Here is a 20,793-nt window from a genome sequence, read left to right on the forward strand (position 1 = left end):
AAAAAGGATAAACCAAGCTCCAGGCCCTGGCTAACTAGTGTCTTCTAAATGCACTCCAGTTCTGGCTAGGCCACCAATCAACAAGCCAATTCCTCATTTGGTTTAGCAGACTACCAGGTCTGCACCTGCTCCACAATTCACACGGGGCCTGTAATCAGCCAAACAGCACACTGTATGCTCATATGACCTAGGCTAATTGGTTCAACTTCTGTTACAAAAGGATCATAGATTTTAGAAGAGAAGATTTTAGAGGTCTTCTAGTTCAATGTTGTCATTTTGCACAGAGGCTAAATGACTTGTCCAAAGGCACAAAGGCAGTATGTGGCAGAGAAAGGATTCAAAACTAGGTATTTTGAATCCAAATCCAGATCTCTTTCCACTACCTATTTCATCCTACTTGAACAGGAGCTGTTGCGATCATTCAGATCACACAGCTATCAAGAGTGTGTTCTAGGAGTGGGCAGTTTTTAGCAGTTTTGTAAGTCATGCATGCAGTCAGACCACTATTATTTTCCTAAATTAGTTCAGAAGAGACTAGAAAGATCCCAGCCTTGGTTCTATCACTTGTAAATTCCCTTTGATACAGCTCTGACACTTCTAAAGGTAAACCCTAATGGATGAAGCTGTAGAACAACTAATATTTCCAAAACATCACTCCCAGAAGAGCCCTAGACTACAGTAGTTCCCTAAATTTTACTACCCAAGACCATTATTTCTTAAAATCTATAAACTTAAAAAGTCAAATCCTCATTCTCCTCTCCTCTCTGATTGGTTCCTCATTCTCCAGTCCTTCCCCCTCACCCCACCCTATCCCTGCCCCCTAAAGTACCAAAAGCCACTAAATTGAGGCCATGGAGATTGCAGCAGAAGGTAGAGTTACCCAAGATAGAGAATCTGGATATTTATCGAAGCACAATGCAGTCTAGGTTGGGAAACACTAACATAGTTTCTGTTATATAATGTGATATGGAACAATGATTATCTCTTCAGACTTTAAAATAAGAATGCCCACGTCCTACCTACTCGGAGAGACAGGATAGAATCTGTACCAATTGTGGTTCAGTCAGCTTTTCATACCCAGTTTAAGTAAAAACAAAGTAGAAGTTTTGCTTCTCACTCCATGACAGATCAGTCATCATTCCAATTTCCATCAGAATAGCCCTGTACCACAGGACAGAATGACCAGCTCAAAGAACTCTCACTTTCCATTCAACTTGTCCTTTCCATATTTAATGCAGCCAAATCTCACAACTCTTCTTAGCCCATCCCCAGACAAAGAGGCAAAACAAGGAATTATTATCTTCTTTATTCTATATTATATTCTTTCAAGAATCAAGGATTGTCATGTGGAAGAGGGATTAGACTGGATTACTTGACCCTCGAGGCCAAAATGAGGACCTATGAGTACAAGTTGCAAAAGAGCTAATTTAGGCTTGATGTAAGGGAACATTTTTAACAATGAATCATCCAAAAGTAGAATGAGCTGCCTCAGAAGGCAGTAAGTTTCCCCTCCTTGGAAGTCTTCAAGCAAAGACTGGACAAACACCTGTTATTTCCATAGCTAGCATCTTTAAGGTCTGCAAAGCACTCTACAAATATTATTTCATTTGATCCTTACAACAACCTTATGAGGTAGGTACTATTATTATCCCCAATTTTAAGAGACCCACAGAGATTAAGTGACTTGCCCATTACCACATAGTTATTAAGTCTCTGAGGAAACATTTGAACTCAGGTCTTCCTGACTCCACGGCCAATATTCTACCACTCCACCTAGCTATTAGGTATGTCGTAGAGGAAATTCTTTTTTCAAGCATTGGGTTGGACTTGACGGAAACGAAGATGCTTTCCAACTATGAAATCCTGTGATTGTACTGTTTCTCCTAGACAGATTATTTGGCCTTGCTTTTCTCCATTAAGATTCTACCTTTGTGTTTCCTATGAGACAATGTTGAAAAATATTATTCCATGCAATGTGATAAAAGAAACACTAACTTTTCAGGTCTCTAGAAGCCAGCTGTTCTTTGTGTAGTTGTAGACTAATGTAAAGGTCTGTAGGTCATATTTAATATTTAGTCCCCAAAGGGAATAAAAACGATTTCTATCCAAAGTAATCTACCAGTTGTTTCCCGTAAGATTTGGAATGTAATATATGAAACAAGTTTGTTTTATCATATAAATGCTTCTAATTTGAACTAAAGTATTGCTGCACTCTGGTGGATGATGGCTACCCCTAGCATCACTATCCCCAAATTCATGAGCTCATTGCCTATTAAATGGCTGTTTGGTGTCTCCTAATACTGCACGTCAGTTTACCAGTCTGTAACTAAGTTGCTGATGAGTTTCATCACAAATTCAGAATTGATCAATCCTAGAAACACATATTTACAACTAAAAAGTCCTTATAGATTACCTAGTCTAATCATCTTGTTTTGTTTGTGAAGAAACTAAAGTTGAAAGATAGTAACTGACATAAAATTATAAGGTATTAGTAAGTACCAGAACTGAGATGTGAACTCAGGTCCTTTGTTTCCAAATCCTGTGATTTTTATTGGCATGGATGCCATCAACAAATGATTCCTCTTTTCGCCCCCTTAGTTGCAGGTGATTTTTGACTTTGCTTGAGATGTAATTACTACTTTGATTTTTGTGTTTCAAGCTTAGGTAAATATATTCTTTAATATAAGTTGGGGGGAGTGGCAAATCCAACCATGATTATCATTATGGAGGAGGAAGAGGAGGAGGAAGAGCAGGAGGAAGATTTATATACAAAGAATACAGAATTCAAGAAGATTTAAGTTCTGAGCTCAGCTCTGGCACTTATTACCTGTGTCCGTTGTACTTTTTCTCATCTTTGAAATGAGGGAACCAGAATAGAAGATGACAGAGGTTCCTTCTAGTTCTAATGTTCTATGATTCTGTCATTCTAGGAAGCCTTTTTCTGACCAGAAAGGATGAAAACTTTTATTTCCTTCAAATTTCCCTATACTACTAATTTCCTGCCCAGAGACTTATCTTGAAGGTACCATACTGTGTCCACTGAAACCAATATTCTCTTGCCAACAGGAACCCCAAGGTGGTTGTCTTCAATGCTAACCTTTAAAATTACATATAACCCAGTTTCTCTTAGGAGTCATTTCTTACTTTGCTATTCATAAATCTGCCCAAACACTTTTGAAATTGATATTTTCATTTCAACCATCATCACCTCTGGAGGACTGAGTTCCATAAAGTTATCTAACTACTATGTGAGTTAAAACTTATTTTTATTTATCCTAAACTTTCTCTACTCAAAGTTCAGAGGGCAGCATCTGGTACTAGATCTTCTGATATAGGCAGTATGGTATAGCAAAGTGAGCTGGAGATAAGAAGACCTGGGTTTAAGTCCTGGTTCTACCACTTAGTAGACCTGTGACCCCTGAAATTCAATGTCATCATCTCTAAAATAAGAAGGATTATAATTACATTACTTCTCTCCTAGATTTTTGGGATTAAATTAGATAATGTATGAAAGTTTTTGTATGCATAAAATGATATGTCAAACTTATTGTCATTGAAAGATCATTTTTATTGTTTTGATGATATTACTTCATGTTTTGATGGTACTTCAATGGTAAGCTTTTCAGTCTTCTATGCCAAGAAAAATCACAGGATTTGAAAACAAAGGATACAAGTTCAGATCTCAGTTCTGGCACTCATCACTTGTATGATTTTCCACACTAAGAGGTCCCAATCATTTTAAGTTGGATTCATGTGGTAGCCCTGCATTCTCTGTCCTTATAATCATTCAATGGTTCATCTACATTCTCTGGTTCAGAAAGATACCGTAAAGTTTTCCCAAGGTGTGGTGAACAAAACTGCATCCACTATTTAAAGATTTAATGTAAAGGCAAGGTTTTATTTCCTTCCTTGATGATTTTCTTATTGTGTTCTCCGTGTGTGTGTGTGTGTGTGTGTGTGTGTGTGGTCAAAATATAACATTAAACCAATGTCCTAGGGATATTGAGTCTGATATACCTTGCCTGTATTAAATCTATAGCTTAGAATCTTTCATTTTTATATGCAATTTGGAAGCCTTATCCTTGAAAGCACCACCTTGTAGTTGCCCTTATTATTGAGTGATCAACTTGAAGAAATACTAAAAACAAAAAAATAAAAACAGTAGGGAATCATCATTATTATTAATAGTAGTTTTACTGTCTAATGATTCTGTGATCTCAACCTTGTGAATAAACTCTCCAACAGTGAAGATTGCAACTCTTCCATGATCTCTTATCCTGGGTGGACTCTTGTCCATTTCTCTCCATATACCTTCCACTTGGAGTCCCTGTGCTAGAGAATTTCATCTAATGCTCATGACATTATAAAGATACCAATGATGCCCATGCAGTTTCAGTAATACTTTGCCCTCAAAACACTTACATTTCTAGTCTTACATCTCTTACAATGACATCTGTCATGCTGCTTCTGTTGCAGCCAACCCTTTCCCACCATACACTCCTCCATAGCCCTTTGATTAACCCTCAACTGTAATTCTTCATAGACAAAGCTATTCCCTGACTCAGTATAAAAAGAATAATTATAATAATAATAGTAATTCACATTTAGAGTGCTTTACTGATCAAATATGATATCTATAATTCAATTCCATAGTTATTCAATATATAATATTCATTGTGTCTACTATATCCAAGGAACTTGTTAAGTGCAAGGATTATAAACACAAATACCAAACCAGGACCTGCCTTCAAGAGGTTTACATTCTGCTCGGAGAATACAATATTAATACAGTTGAATGTAATACAGGGCAGGTAGTAAAAGAGACAAAACAGACCTGAGTCCAAAAGCTTTCAATATTGGAGAAAGAAGAAAACACTAATAGTTGAGGTAAGGATGGTGAGAACCACGGCAATCAGATTTGTAAACTGCTGTGTAGATGTAAGCTGATCTTATTATTGCTATTAGAAAGTGTTTTTTATACCTTGTCTCATATGACCTATTATAAACCCTTTGGGATAAGTGAAATAGATAACATTGTCTCCAATTTACAGATGAGAAAACTGATTCTTAGAGTGTAACTGACTTGTCTATTAGTCATAGAGTGCATTTCTTTATGTGATAAAGGCACACTGGTGATAATCATGAGAATGTTTCTGTATTTGTTTTAACAGTCACAGCTCTGATGATTGACCCTGATTCTCTCACGATTGGCCATTGAATATCTGATGGATAGTATACTCTTAGCAAAGGAAATGTGAGATGCATATGTCAGGGATGGGGAATCTGTGGCTTTGAGACCACATGTGGCCTTCTAAGTCCCTGGATGCAGCCTTTTGACTGAGTTCAAGTTTTATAGAATAAATCTTTTTATTAAGGGGATTTGTTCTGTGAAGTTTGGATTCAGTCAAAGGGCCACACTTGAGGACCTAGAGGGCCATATATGGTCTTGAGGCAGCAGGTTCTCCACTCCTGAATTCTATGTATTTACAAATATGTACATATATATATATATACATATAGATTAGATCCATCCATATACACATGTATATATACCTATGCATATGTATAAATGTGTGTGGATGCATCTCATAAGTATATACATGTGAATACATTACATACATGTATATATCTCACATATATGCAGATTGTATGGATATATCTCATATTTATGTATTACATACAGAGATAATACTTTAGGATATTTAATAAAGTGTTTTTGTTTATGTCCGTAGAAGCTAATCAAATCACATATTGGTTATTATTAATTACACTTCAGTTACATACTATTAGCACATGTTGTTCACACCCTGTATATGACCCCTATCATCTTAGAACATACTAAGAGATTTTGGCACTCATATTATTAAAAAAACTGTATAATGGGTTCCTATAATAATGCAATTCAAACAAAGCCTCTTCTTGATTGTACTGAACCGAGTAATTTCATTTGCATATATTTAAAAGACAGAATTATAGGGCTAAAATGGTTATGTAAAATTTTGTGAAACACAGGAGCAAAATTATTATACCCATGTGAGTGGAAATTTTTCTTTTTGTGTGATTTTATTGGGTCAAGTGCTTCACTGAGTTAATTAAATGAATATATAATTAATTACAATAAATGAACAAAAAATTAGCTTTTTCATGTTCAGTTCTACATTCACATCTTTTGTATTGAATTAGGTGGAAACAGCAACTGATTCTGATACAGAGAGCAGAAGCCTACGGGAATATCACTCTGTTGGAGTGCAAGTAGAAGATGAAAAACGGTAACTCGACCAAAAAACAAAACCAAACTATGTTATGTTTCTGAAACAAGAGCTATTTGTTACGAACCTATTTGTAAGCCTCTAGATCACAGTGACCATCAATAATTCGTGCTGTTTTGATATTTATGCTACACAATTTATACCATTCAAGTATGACTTAACATTTGCCCTTGCCCAATTACTGTTTCTTCAGGAGACAAGGAAATTATTCTTCCCAAGATAATTTAACATTCTTGAAAGTCAAGGGACTGACAATTCTATATGCCAAAGTCCTCTAGCCAAAGAGAAGGGACAGGACAAGAGCCCATTGATACTGGAAATATTCATGCTTGACATTGTCAAATGAGAAGGAATTAGAGCTGAAAAGAAGCCCAAACCCAAATCAGTCAGCAGTTTTATATAACAGTATGTAAAGATACAATCCAAAATATATTCAATATGGTGATATATTTAGCATGTTAGAGGAAAGTAAAAGGTTAGCATATACTTTTAAAAAGAAAATATCAAGATAAATGTTGTTTTATATAAAATACAAAGAGAAAGAATAAATCTTGAAAATCAAAAAGTAATGGATAAATTAGTATCCATTCCTACTCATGGTGGATTCTCCTGGGTCTACCATTTACCAGCTCTATAACCTAAACCAAGGCATTTAACCTTTTTAAGCTTCATTCTTCATCTGTAAAATGAAAAGATTAAACTAGATAATCCCCTAAATTAGTTTTTGTACTGAATTTGTTTATGATTTCTATAATCCCTGTGTGTATTCCCACCTTATAGGATTTCTATTACAAAGCCTACAAATCAATAGATTTCCAAATACTTTTTCATTAGGTCACTTAAACAAATGCTCACCTTTCACCCCTAGAAAAATTAAGCATGTTGTATTCAATACCTGTAAATGGCTCATTGTCAAGCCCTTTGCCTTTACATGAGCAAGCAAAGGCAAACCTGGCCTGCAAGTTAAGCAGATGCACCCATAGCTGTTAATCCTTTGTGGAGCCACTTGTGTGAAGTCAGTGCTTCACTCTAGCACTAAATTGTGGGTGCACTAAAACACACACACACACACACACACACACACACGCACACATTGAGTCCCTTTCCTACATGTACACTCAGAGTACTGAAGACATGATCAATGATGTCTGCTACATGTTTATCTAAGATTCAATTTCAATCCATTTCCCACAAGTCACTTCTGCATCTGCATGGGAAAACATCTTTCACTCAAAATAACTGCAATGAAAAGGCTTAAAATTATTTGCAGGAATAGAGAGTCAGAATGCTTTTTTTTCACAAACTAATTAATTCTTTGATCACCATGCTGAAGTCAATGGGCTGTAGGAGAAATGTATACTAAGAATGATGTTTGTTGTTGACAAAATATAGTGTGAGCCAATCATACTTTAAGGCATCAGAGGCTATGTGGTATAGTAGAAAGAGCATTGGATATGAAGTCAAAGGGCTTGGTTTTGAATTTTGACTTTATGATTTATTTCTAAGTGACATTAGGAAGATCACTTAACTTCTGCAAGCCTCAGTTTCCCTATCTACAAAATAAGGAGGTTGGTGTGTTAATGTTATTGTTCAGTCATGTCCAAATCTTCTTGACCCTGTGGACCACAGCACATCAATACAGTCCATGATGTTTTCTTGGCAAAGACACTGGAGGGATTTGCCATTTCCTTCTCTGGTGGATTAAGGCAAAGAGAGGTTAAGTGAATTGCCCAGGGTCACATGGTTGGCAAGTGTCTGAGATCAGACTTGAATTCAGGTCTTCCTGATTTCAGGCCCAGCACTCTATTCACTGTGCCACCTAGCTCCCCCAGAGGGAGGTACAGATGACTTCAAAGCTCCTTTCTAGTTCATCACCATTTTTGTATTTAAAATCCTTCACATTATTTCCATATAAAGGAAATTCAATAAACTCTTTACTTATTTCTAGTTGAAAGGTGGGTATCTGAAATGAAAGAACAAGCAGTAGTTCGATTCTCGTATTATTTTTCCCAGTACTATTTAGTAGGCTTTTTAAAAAATATACATCCTAGTTAAGAAAGTGAGATTTAAGCATGCTTAGCAATTAGAGTACTAGAGAGACATACTTTTCTCTCATGAATCAAACTGATCAGAAGAGTCTAAGCAGAGCAAATTCAATTGATAAAAACATAAACTTTACTCATGCAGGGTTAAGTCTTTGGAGCATAGACATATTCATTTTGTAATACTTAGGAACTCTTGTTCAGAACTACGCACACTTATAATGACCAGGGAATATGGCACAGTAGTTTGGCTTTCTGCCATTTCTCCTTCTTTTTCTTTTCCAGGCATGGTCGGTTTAAACGTTCGAATAGTGTAACAGCTGCAGTTCAGGCTGACCTAGAACTGGAGGGCTTTCCTGGACACATTACTATGGAGGACAAAGGTCTTCAGTTTGGTTCATCATTTCAGCGACATTCAGAACCTAGCACTCCTACCCAATATGGCGCAGTAAGAACTGTACGGACACAAGGACTTTTCAGTTACCGAGAAGATTATAGGACCCCAGTTGACACTTCAAACCTTCCCCCACCTGACCCTTGGCTGGAGCCATCTATTGAGACAGTAGAAACTGGCAGGATGTCACCTTGTCGACGGGATGGAACATGGTTTATGAAGCTACTGCACACAGAGACAAAGAGGATGGAAGGATGGTGTAAAGAGATGGAAAGAGAAGCAGAAGAAAATGACCTGTCTGAAGAAAGTAAGGATATTTTGGCATCTTACAATTTTTGACATTAACATTCCTTAAAGGAAACAAAAGAAAAAAATTACTTTAACATGGTCTTTAAAGTTTTTAGCTGTCCATAAATAATAATATTATACATTGTCCTTCTTCCTCCTAAGAAAGAGGAGGAGACTTAAGTTAAGAGAAAGTCAACCTGTTGGTTGGTATCCATTTTTCTAGGGCAAATAAATGGATGTGGCCAAGGAGACAGTGTGGTGCAGCAAATAGACTGCTAGATTTGCAGTTTGGAGCCAAATAACCTAAATTTCAATCTTGTACTGTTACTTCTTATGTAACCTCTCTGGGACAAAGTCTCTTCATCTGTAAAATGAAGGGGTTGGACAAGGTGACCTCTGCAGTCCCTTGCAACTCTAAATCTACGAATTTATGAACCTATGGATTTTTTTGCTAGGATTATAAGATCAATCGATTTACCTGTTCTCTTAAATTTTAACAAGCAAGTAATTCAGGACATATTGATTTTTTTTATTTGTAGGGTACAAGACTAGTAAGAAACCTATGATTATCTGCACGAAACCAAAACAACCAAATGAAAAGTAAAAAAAAAAAATTCAATCAACTATACAATCAACAATAGACAGGCAGTTTGGCTGTTTTTTGATGGAATACATGATACAAATGATTAGTTTGACCAAATATTTTGACATCATGTCAACACAGCCTGAATGCTCTAAATACCTTCAGAATTTTTATAGGCTTAAATTAGGTTAAAGCTTCATCATGTAGAAATTCATATTGACGTTTATTTTGACCACTTGTTTTCCAGAAAAAGATTACCTTCCCATTACTTTTCAAAATTCATCCTTTATCAATTATTATTTGTCAGTTTTTAACAATGATATTTCTCTGTTCATGGACTGGATTTATTATCTAATATTTAAGGTTAACATCTGCCCCTACTAAAATAACACAGATCATAGCTAGGTGGTCCATTGAATAGGACCTGGAGTCAAGAAGACCTGAATCCAAACCCAGCTTCAGATATGTTGTCCTCACAAATCACTTAACCTCTACTGCCTCAGTTGCCTCATCTGTAAAATGAGAATAATCATGTATCTACCTCACAGGGTTTTTGTGAACACAAAATGAAATGACATTTGTAAAGCATTTTGCAAATCTCAAAGCACTATATAAATGCTAGCTAGTCTATTCTACTCATTTGTGCATTTGAAAATCAATAGTCTTAGTTTTTAAAAAAAAATTTCATTAATTCTTTTTCTTAGCCCAAAGCATACCAAAAGACTATGTGCTCCACCCCCATCGATAGATCACTTCAGATTCTGAGTCTTTGAAGTCTAACTAATCTACTTCAGAACATGTTAGTATCACGTTTTCTAGGTATCTGTGATTATATGCAATTTCTGCAACCTAGAAATGAAGGAGTCAAAATGAAGTCTTATATAACAGCCCTACATTTTTACCTTCTTGCATACAGAGCACAAGGCCTTGGGAACCAAGAGATTAGAGAAAGTGTTTAACTCCTTTATTCTTATGCGTATTTTTGCTACAACATCTATTTCATATTCCTCTCCCAAGATTTGTATTCTTAAGATAAAAGGAGAGGAAAATATTGGACCTAAAGCCATTTATACACTGTCTTTACATATTCGTCTCTTGGTCATCCAACTCCACTTACTCTTTCTGTGAGTAGACAGCAGATGCTTAGTATCTGGGAACTGTTGTTGCCATGGTAAAGCATTTAAACCTCATTTGGATGATATGCACAAACATTTTTATAAGGGTCTAATGAATTTTAAAGTAACATTTGTTTTCTAAATAGCATGCATTTACACGTATCATCTAGGTGAGGTGAATTTAAAGAAGAGACTTCCTGTCTTTTTATGAAGATAATGTTTTTTTTAAGCACTTGCATACCATTTTCCAATTTTTAATATACATATAAACTTATTATGATAATTTTTATTATTCCGTGGATTCTATAATCTCCATTATAAAAATAAAGCAACACCAATGCATTAAATTGTATAGTTGGTAGAAAATGAGGATTTAAGTTGTCAGTTTCAGTCATGTCTGTGAACTCTGCCTGGTGTTTTGTTTCAGAGTCTTTTAGAAACTAATCAAAGGTCTGGGTATTTATTTATAAGCCATGATCTGTTTTTCCCTCACTGTTTCTTAAGTAAGAATGTTTGGAGATAACCTTAGAAATGAGAGAGGGTGAAACTAATTTACAGAAAGTACTATGATAATTAAGTTTCTCTGTCTTGCAATAGTGATGCTTTTAGGCAAACAATTTTAGAACTATCATTACCTGTATTTAGGTAACATAGAAATCATGCATATTATTTAAAACACTTAATTTATATTTCTTTTTGTTTGAAAACAATTAGTGTATTTTGCTGCTAATAGATGTTTTGTACATGACATGAGGTTTTATCTTTATTATTATTCCAATTGTCTACTTGGGCAATTTTTTTAAATCAGAGTTTTTTAGGTATTGAATTTTCTAACCTTAAAATCTAAGATATTTATCAATATATCTCTTATCACTTAAAAATAGATATGACATAAAATTTCCATCACCCTGAAGTTAACTAACAAGAAGATTCAATTAACCAAACTTATAGTTGCCCTCTTCTTTTAGGGAAAAATGCATAAATTAGAAGAAAATAAGGATTTTATAAAAACCTAAATTTTAAAGAATGATTTTCAGAACACATCTTGGGGTTAGTACTGATTACACTTACTTTCCTACTTCTTAACTTAATATGATGACATAGTTTGATGATGAGTTCCTCATATTTGAACTTATGGTCTCTGGCTTCAAATCCCAAGTCTGCTACTACCTAACTTAACATGACCTTGGACAGGTCACTGAACCAATTTGAACCTTAGTTTCTGTATGTGTAAGAGGAGAGAGTTGTATTAGATCATCTCCAAAGTCGTCTCCAGCTCTAAGAGCCTAATGTCTCCCCGCAATAGTGTGTGTGTGTGTGTGTGTGTGTGTGTGTGTGTGTGTGTGTACACTACCCTGTCACTGGTATAGGGAGATCCCATATGTGTATACATATGCGTATATAGTTTTGTGTATTTAAATAATAGCAAAACTTTATGTGTGTGTGTCAGCAAAGCTTTTTAGCTAAATGATATGCAATGTTGAGAGAAAGACACATAATTCAAAATGGGCCTCTCTCCTGTGCTCTAGTTTTTGAGTGGTTGACAAAAGATACATTCCTTTCCCCCTGGCCTTTTAAAATAAATATATACATATATATGTATATGTAGACATAGACATCTCTCTCTGTACATGTACTGAGGGGAAAGAGAGAGAAAGACAGACAAACAGATACAGAGAGAGAGACAGAGACAGAGAGAGAGACAGAGAGAGAGAGAAGCAGATCTTCTCTGGGTGGGTTGTTAATTTGCTTTTTTGAGAAGCAATAATTCTTTTGTTGGAGTTGTTTTTTTCTGTCCCATTTCCATCTGGTGCTAGCTACTAAGTTGGCCAATGAATATTGTGTGTGTCTTAGACAAACTAACATATTTGGAAAATATATACCACTGAGAGGACATTACAAGGAGACAGATTCTTCTGCAACATAATGTTCTACCAATGCTACTCATCTAACAATGGCTATATAAGATGTCTCAATTATTTTTAATGACTGGATATGAAATTGTGTGCTGGAATGAATAGAGGCATTCACTCTTACTAGTAGTCTCAAATAACCAGAACATAGGAAAATTCCAGGATGTATTTTTAATTAAAAAGACCAGATTTAAGTCATACAAACTGTACCACATAGACAAAAATAATGTTAATTTTATATTTTTTTCACATTTACTAAGTACACACTAAACTTAAAAATCACTTAAGAAGAATCAAATCCCCTCTTGTTGCTTTGGTTCCTTAATATAATCAGTAGTTTTCAATTTAGAGATTAGAAATTTAGCCTTCAAACCCCACATTAACTGAATGGGACACTTCATGGTAATTATAATAGACTTGAAATTATAACTAAATATGGCCAAATATGTCAAAAGAGATTCTTGTCCACAAGCATGTGTGCAAAGGAAATTAGTATACTGTTAATCAGATCCAGATACCTGAAACTGTGTAATGATTATTTTCAAATAAAGGAAAATTTTAGCCAAAATTAAGTACAGAGCTATTGATTTAGAAACTTTTCAAGACAAAAAAGTAAACTAAAGTTATAGCTCCAGAGAGCATGAAGGAGATCCAACAATGGATCTAGCATCAGAAGAACTGAGTGTGAATCCTGTATTTGCTGCTTACTAGCTTTGTGACCTTGAACAAATCACCTAAACTCTCTGGGACTCAGTTTCCTCATTTGTAAAATATGGTTATAGTCTAGACAATATTATATATGCCATGCATCTCTAGAGTGCATGAAACTATAAATTAAATGTTTTATTAAATGAGAACTGAATACTCAAATAGATCTGTGATCTTGATATGGGAGTTCCCTCCAGCTATGAAGCTCAGAACCCATCCATGCCTCCCCATCCTATGAAACTCTTGTTCATATCTTCCTATTAAAAAATTTACTCAATGTGCTAGAGGCTTTCCTAATTTTTTCTTGACCTTTTAGGGAATAAATCACAAATTATAAACTAAGAATCTTTTCAAACTTCCTTTTTCTGGGCATATTGACACATACCTGTAAAGCCTGCTTCTGGGGTAGGTGAGGCTGGTAGATCACTTGAGTGCAGATGTTCTGAGTTGCAATAAGGCTGAAGCTGTCAGGCATCTCCACTGAGTCTAGCACCAATTCAGTGAGCCCATAGAAAAGAGGGGCTCTGCCTGTGGAGAGATGAATCAATAGAGTTCAGAAATGGAGCAAGACAAAGTTTCTGTGCTGATCCATAATGAGATCAGGCCATGAGTGGACACTTACACCCTGGGCAAAATATACAGCAATTGGTCTAAAAAATATATCTATAAACTTTCCTTTTCATAAACACAATTTCTTTCCAAGCAGAAACCTAATTTCTCTCTCTCTCTCTCTCTCTCTCTCTCTCTCTCTCTCTCTCTCTCTCTCTCTCTCTCTCTCTCTCTCTCTCTCTCTCTCTCTCTCTCTCTCTCTCTCTCTCTCTCACACACACACACACACACACACACATACACACACACACACACACACACACACACACAGTAGGTAGGTACATAATAATGAGGAGATGCAAAGGTCTCCACAAACATCTCTACCTTCACAGTTTTGGCTAGGACTAGCCTTGTTCACAGCAACAAATTATGAAACTGAGAAGCAGAGACCAAAACCAGTATTCACAGAAAAATGGAAAGAAAGAAAGAGAAAAAGAAATAAAAAAGAGAGAAAGAAAAAATAAAGAGAAAGAAAAGAATGTAAGAAAGAAAGAAAGAAGGAGAGGGAGGAGAAAGAAGGAAGGAAGGAAAGAAGGAAGGAAGGAAGGAAGGAAGGAAGGAAGGAAGGAAGGAAGGAAGGAAGGAAGGAAGGAAGGAAGGAAGGAAGGAAGGAAGGAAGAAAGAAAAAGAAAGAAAGAAAGAAAGAAAGAAAGAAAGAAAGAAAGAAAGAAAGAAAGAAAGAAAGAAAGAAAGGAAAGAAGGAAGAATCAAATTAAAGTATTCCTCAGGAAACTGAGCAACAACTCGATAGTGGAACAGACTCTTCCCTGGTAGTAGGATGGGATCCTAAAGGATTATGTTCACTCTTTCAGGCCACCAAATGATACTGAAAAAAGTTTAGCATAATACAGTGATGGTAAAAAAAAGTCCATAATAAGAGATCAATCCTAAACAATTCCTGCCCTGAAAAAGTGATAGTTATTCAAAGGGCAAATCAAATAGTGTATATAATATATATAATAGCATATATGATATAATTCCCTTAGAAATCTTGAGAATACAGATATTTCTGTGAAATTTCACAGCAAATCCAGGTCAAATTGGAATTTGCTGAAAAGGTGGGAGAAGTTATAGTAGCTGGATAGGTTAATCAGGTGGCTTTACAGATCAACAGTAAGAGTTAAATTTGTTCTTTAGATTTTTTTATTCTGATTAGCATCAGTTCTTGTCTTCACTTCTTGAAAGGATAGTTGTCTAAAATGAGGCAAAATTAGGGCTGTACAGTAGAAAGGAATAAATTGAATTTTTGCTTTAAATTCCTTGCAATTATAGGAAGCTATTTACACTGTAGGTATCAGTCAAGGTCATTATCATTCAAGGAATAGCAAAAGCCTTTTGCTATTAACAACCACATCAGTAGAGATGCTCTTTAACATTTATCATCTTTAAAGCAATATCCAATCTATACTATTCATAATTACTCTCTAGTCCACTAAAATGATATCAAGATATTGCCCGCCTATTAATGCAGTGCTAAAGATTATAAATTGAAGTACTTTATATTAATACTTTATTTGAATTCCATTTAAGAGGAATATGAATAGTGGGGATTAAAACTTCCAATTCTCTGAAACTGATTGACTTCTTTAATTATAGTTTAAGGCAGTATGCATTCTAGAAAAGGGAAATGTATTCATTAATTACAACAGTATATTTCTTTCCTGATAAGTTGATTAGAACAAGCCTCTCCTTAAACTTGTTCATAAATCATGCATGTTATTTGGGATTTACAAATAGGCGTGCTCTGTGAAGGAATCAAAAGGTAATCTTTACTCTGGTGAGATGATCATCATAGTGCTCTATCTTAGGTAGCAAAATTTGAGAGACAATATGGTATAGTAAAAAGAGCACTGGATTTAGACAAGATAACCTGGATCTCAGCTTGGATATTTACTGCCCGTGTGACATTACAGAAGTTACTTACAATAATTTTATCATAGAATTTCTTACCTGCAAGGGATCCCAGAGATGATTTAGTAAACCCAGTATCTAAATATATGTTTTTGCTATCTTCCCATTCAATTGGTAATCCAACTAATTCCCACATGGACAATAAGTGATTCTATTGTATTGTCTTCATAGGACCTCAAACAACTTATAGTACTATTTATAGACTTGTGAATATCTCAATTATCTGAGTATGGATTCATGCTAATATGGAGTGGCTCTCTCCTCTTTGGATTTTCACAGTACTATTTTCTGTTGGCACTCCTCTTATCTGTCTAATCATACTTTTTCACAGTTTCTTTTGCTGGGTCATCAGCCATATAACGTTCCCCCCACCTCACCCCACCCCCAAAGAACAGTGAATGTACCTCAAGGCTCTGTCCTGGACCTTTTCTTCTCTCACTATGCTCTCAGTTATAAATTTCACCTGTTCACATGGATTCAACTGTCAATTCCACTTCCACACCAACAACTGTCATTTTGAACAGGATATTCTGAAAACATCTCAAATACAACATGCCCCAAATAGAAATCATTATATTCCTACCAAAACCACCCCTCTCCTGCACTATCATTACTATCCTTCTAGTCACTCAGGTTCACAACTCTGATATTATCCTCAACTCCTCATTCTCATTTCATATATCCATCAGTCTCTAGACTTGTTGTTTCTACCTCCCCCTCATCTCTTATCTGTGTCCCTTCCTCTCTAACCACATGGCCATCAACATCATTAAGGCTCTCACCCCCATTACAGGACCTGGAAGGGATCTCAAAGGTTAGTCCAAACCTTAGCCTTGGATCACTCCCACCATTTGCCAACTTCACTCCTGCATAGATACTGCTGAATGAACATGGAGAAAATCATGCAACTGTTCTGATTGGGTCCACTACAGATTTATGTTACACACCTTCAACTGGGCCCTAATTGCTGCTAGGCAATCCTACTATACCTCTTTTATTACCTCACAACTCCCCTCTCTCAAACCTTTTCCTCCCTTCCCAGACCTTCCATAGCTTTCCCTACCCCTACCCTCTTGACTATTGCTGTGAACTCCCTCTTCTCCCCTCTTACTTTTCTCTAATGATTAGGATGCCTTCTACCGTTATCTCCTCCTTCACTCCTATTTCACATCGTGAAGTGGCCTTACTCCTTACCAAGGCTAAACCCTCTACTTGTTCAAGTGATCCCATTCCATCCCATCTCTTCCAACAGATTGTCACCTCCATCATTCCCACTCTTTCACTTATTTTCAATCTCTCCCTGTCTACTGCCTATAAATATGCCCTTGTCTCCTCCATTCTAAGGGAAAAAGAATAATCCTCACTTGATCCCGGCTAACTATCATCCTATAGCCTTTCTTCTCTTTGTAGCTAAACTCAAAAAGGCCATCTACAATAGGTACCTCCCACTTTTTCTCCTTCCACTCTCTTCCTAACCTTTTACAATCTGGCTTCCAACCTTATCATTCCACTGAAACTGCTCTCTCCAGTTATTAAAGGATCTCTTAGTTGCCAAATCCAATGGTCTTTTCTATCCTCTTTCTCTTTGACTTCTCTGTGGCCTTTGACACGACTAACGACTGTCTTCTCTCCAGATTTTCAGGACACTACTTTCTCCTCCTACTTATCTGACTGCTCCAACTCTGTCTCCTTTGCTGGATCTTCTTCCAGATCACTCCTTCTAGCCGAACCAAGGGTTGGTCCTCGGCCCTCTTCTCTTCTCCCTCTATACTACTTCTCATCATTTCCCATGGATCTAATTACCAATTCTCTGCTGATGATTCTCAAATCTACCAATCCTGACCCAATCTCTCTGCCAACTTTCAATCTCACATCTCCAACTGTCTTTCATACTGGATGTCCAATAGACATTCTAAACTTAATATGCCCAAAACTGAACTCATTATCTTTCCCACTAAGCCCTCTCCCTACCTCCTACCTTCCCTATTACTGCAGAGGGCAATGCTATTCTCCCAGCCCCCCAGATTCACAACTTAGATGTCATCCTGGACTCTTCGCTCTCTCACCCTCCATAGCCAAGCTGTTACCAAAGCCTGCCAATTTCACCATTGTAACTTCTCTCAAATATGCCCCCTTCCCTCCTCTGACACTGCTACCCCCTAATTCAGGCCCTCATCACTTCATGCCTGGGCTGCTGCAATAACTTGCTGGTGGGTCTGCCTGCCTCAAGTCTCTTCCCTTTCTAATCTATCCTCCATTTAGCTATGAAAATGATTTTCCTAAAGCACAGATCCAACCATGTCACACAATAGGTCCCTTTGCCTCCCAAGTCAAATATAAAATGCTCTGTTTGACATTCAAAGCCCTTCATATTCTAGCCCCCTCCTACCTTTCCAGGCTCCTTATATACTCCTCAACACGTACTCTTCAATCCAGTGTCAATGGCCTCCAAGGATGAACAAGACACTCCATCTCTTGGCCACAGGATTTTTTCTGACTGTCTTCTATGCCTGGAACTCTCTCCCTCCTCTATTCTGACTAACTTTCCTGGCTTCTTTTAAGTCCCATCTAAAATCACATCTTTTACTGGAAGCTTTCCCCATCCCCTCTTAATTCTAGTGCCTTCCCTCTGTTAATTATTTGCTATTTATCCTGTACATAGCTTGGTTTGCATATATTTGTTTATGTATTGTCTCCCCCATTAGATTTGTAAGGTCCTTGAGGGCAGGAACTGTCTTTTTTTCCTTTTTTTAAATCCCCAGTGCTTAGCAGAACAGTGTCTACTACCTAGCAAGCACTTAATAAATGTTTATTGATTGATCAATAGTCTGAACCCTTCATTTTACAGATATGGAAACTGAGTTTGGATAATCTCTGATCTCTCACCTGGACTATTGCAATACCATCCTAATTAGTTTCTCTATTTCAAGTCTCTCTCTACTCTTACGTAAGAACCAAAGTGATTTGACTAAAGTACAGGCCTGACCATGTCATTCTCCTACTAAATAAACTCTGGTGTTACCTTACCATCTCTAAGATCAAGTTTATCCTGATTTGTTTACATTCAAGACTTTTTACAACCTGGACCCAACTTACCTTTCCAGCCTTACTACACATGGTCTGCTTTATACTCTCTGTGATCTAGCCATACTGACATTCTTGTTGTTATTCATTCACAACACCCATCTCCCATCTCCCCTCATGTCAGCAGCATATTCACTCTTCACCTTCTTCTCTTACAATCTCTAGTTTCTTTCAGGTCTCAGCATAAGTATCACCTTATATATGAGAAGTTTCCTGACCTCCTCCCTTTCTCCCAGCCCTAGTTCATTCCCACTAGGAAAAAAATGTCTCATATATAGTGTGCATATACCTATAAATCAACATATTTCTCTCCTTCCACCTCAGAAGAATGTCAGTTTCTTGAGAACAGAGACTGTTTCTCTTTTACATGTGACATCAGAGTAATAAAAATCAGAAGCTAAATAGATATTTGGGAATTAATTAGCTGAGTCCTTGGTGCAAGTCTAGAGCAGAAATCAACAGTGATTTCCTATTATTGCTGACTAAGGTGAAAGGAGCTAATACAGCATTTTGGTAGAGGTACTGAACTAGCCTGGATTTTTAGTACACCTCCACATCCTACCCCTAGCATGTTATAAGCATGTTAATGGAGGTGGGAATGAACAGTGATAATTAACTGACAATACAGAACCATGACTGATAAAAGGCAGCACAGTGGATAGAACACAGAGCCTGAAGTTAGGAAGACCTGAGTTCAAATCTGGCCTCGGACACTACTGATCCTAAGAAAGACATTTAACCTGTTTGCCTCAGTTTCCTCATTGACAAAATGAGGATAAAATAACATTGTTGTAAGGATCAAATGAGGTACTAATTGTAAGTAAAATTGGTACAGTGTAAATTAGTACAGTGTCAGGAACATAAAAGGTACGTTACATTTCTCAGTACCTCAATTTTCTCACCTATAAAGTGAAAGTGCTGGACTATATAACTTCTGATGTTCTTTCCAGTTCTTCCAGATTTATGAGCAACTCAAAATGTTAGAAAACTCTTATATCAAACCAAATTCTTCCTTCTAGTAACTTCCTCCTTTGCCCTAGTTTTGCTTTCTAGAACAGCTCTAAATAAATCTAATATTTCTTTCATAGAATAGCCCTTCTGAGCCCTTGGCTCCCAGGTACCTCCTGATTCTCCCTCCTTCAGGCTAAACATCTCTAGATCCTTCAATCATTTCTCATCATGTGCACAGAGATAATCCTTCCCATTGGTTTATATGAACATTTTCCAACCTTTTTGTGTATTTAGTACAAACAAAAGCTTGAATTTAGATTTTAGAACACTTAAAAACAGCTTGGAAAATAGCATGGTATAGAAGAAAGGGTACTAGATTCGGAGTCACAGGACCTGGGTTCTAATCCTGGTTAGGTTACTGTGTGACCTTGGGCAAGACTAGTCCTTTGAAAAGCAGGTACTGGACCCTTTTAGTACAGAGGAAGAGAGAAAATAAGACAAGACAGCATTAATATGGGTTCAGTTGTCACAAGGTTGATATTAGAAATTATAGGCTATCTTGGATAAGCCCTACATTAGACTTAGATTTGAAAGTTAAGAGAGAGATGCTTCTTCTTTTCCCTTGGAGGAAATCATCTGAGTGAATTTTTTTGTCTTATTAAAATATACAAGTAAGGTATGTTGGTCTTATGAATGTATAAGGATAGTATTCTGGAAGACTACTGCCCTGGCAGGTATCTGACCTGAGTAAAGTTGTCAGACAAAAACAAAGAGAAAATGGTTAATGGGGCTGGAGGGTCAGAGGAAATGAGACAGAGTTTGTGTGTTTGCTGAAAGTAATGCAATTAACCTAGAATGAGAAGAGGAGGGCAAGAATGTATAGATAGCGAAACTGGGTGACAGCCCTTCCCACACATATATGCCCT

General features: G+C 36.6%; 1 protein-coding gene across 1 annotated transcript in view; it reads left to right on the plus strand.

The window, feature by feature from the left end:
* The window catches only part of DLGAP2 (DLG associated protein 2), a 201,989-nt gene that overhangs the window by 164,188 nt on the left and 17,008 nt on the right, over positions 1-20,793 (plus strand). The window contains exons 6-7 of the mRNA XM_036751925.1: positions 6,184-6,269; positions 8,597-9,012. Coding sequence (XP_036607820.1) covers positions 6,184-6,269; positions 8,597-9,012 — 502 coding nt within the window. The remainder of the gene's footprint in view (positions 1-6,183; positions 6,270-8,596; positions 9,013-20,793) is intronic.

The sequence above is a fragment of the Trichosurus vulpecula genome, chromosome 3 (genome assembly GCF_011100635.1).
Source record: "Trichosurus vulpecula isolate mTriVul1 chromosome 3, mTriVul1.pri, whole genome shotgun sequence".
Taxonomy (NCBI): Eukaryota; Metazoa; Chordata; class Mammalia; order Diprotodontia; family Phalangeridae; genus Trichosurus; species Trichosurus vulpecula.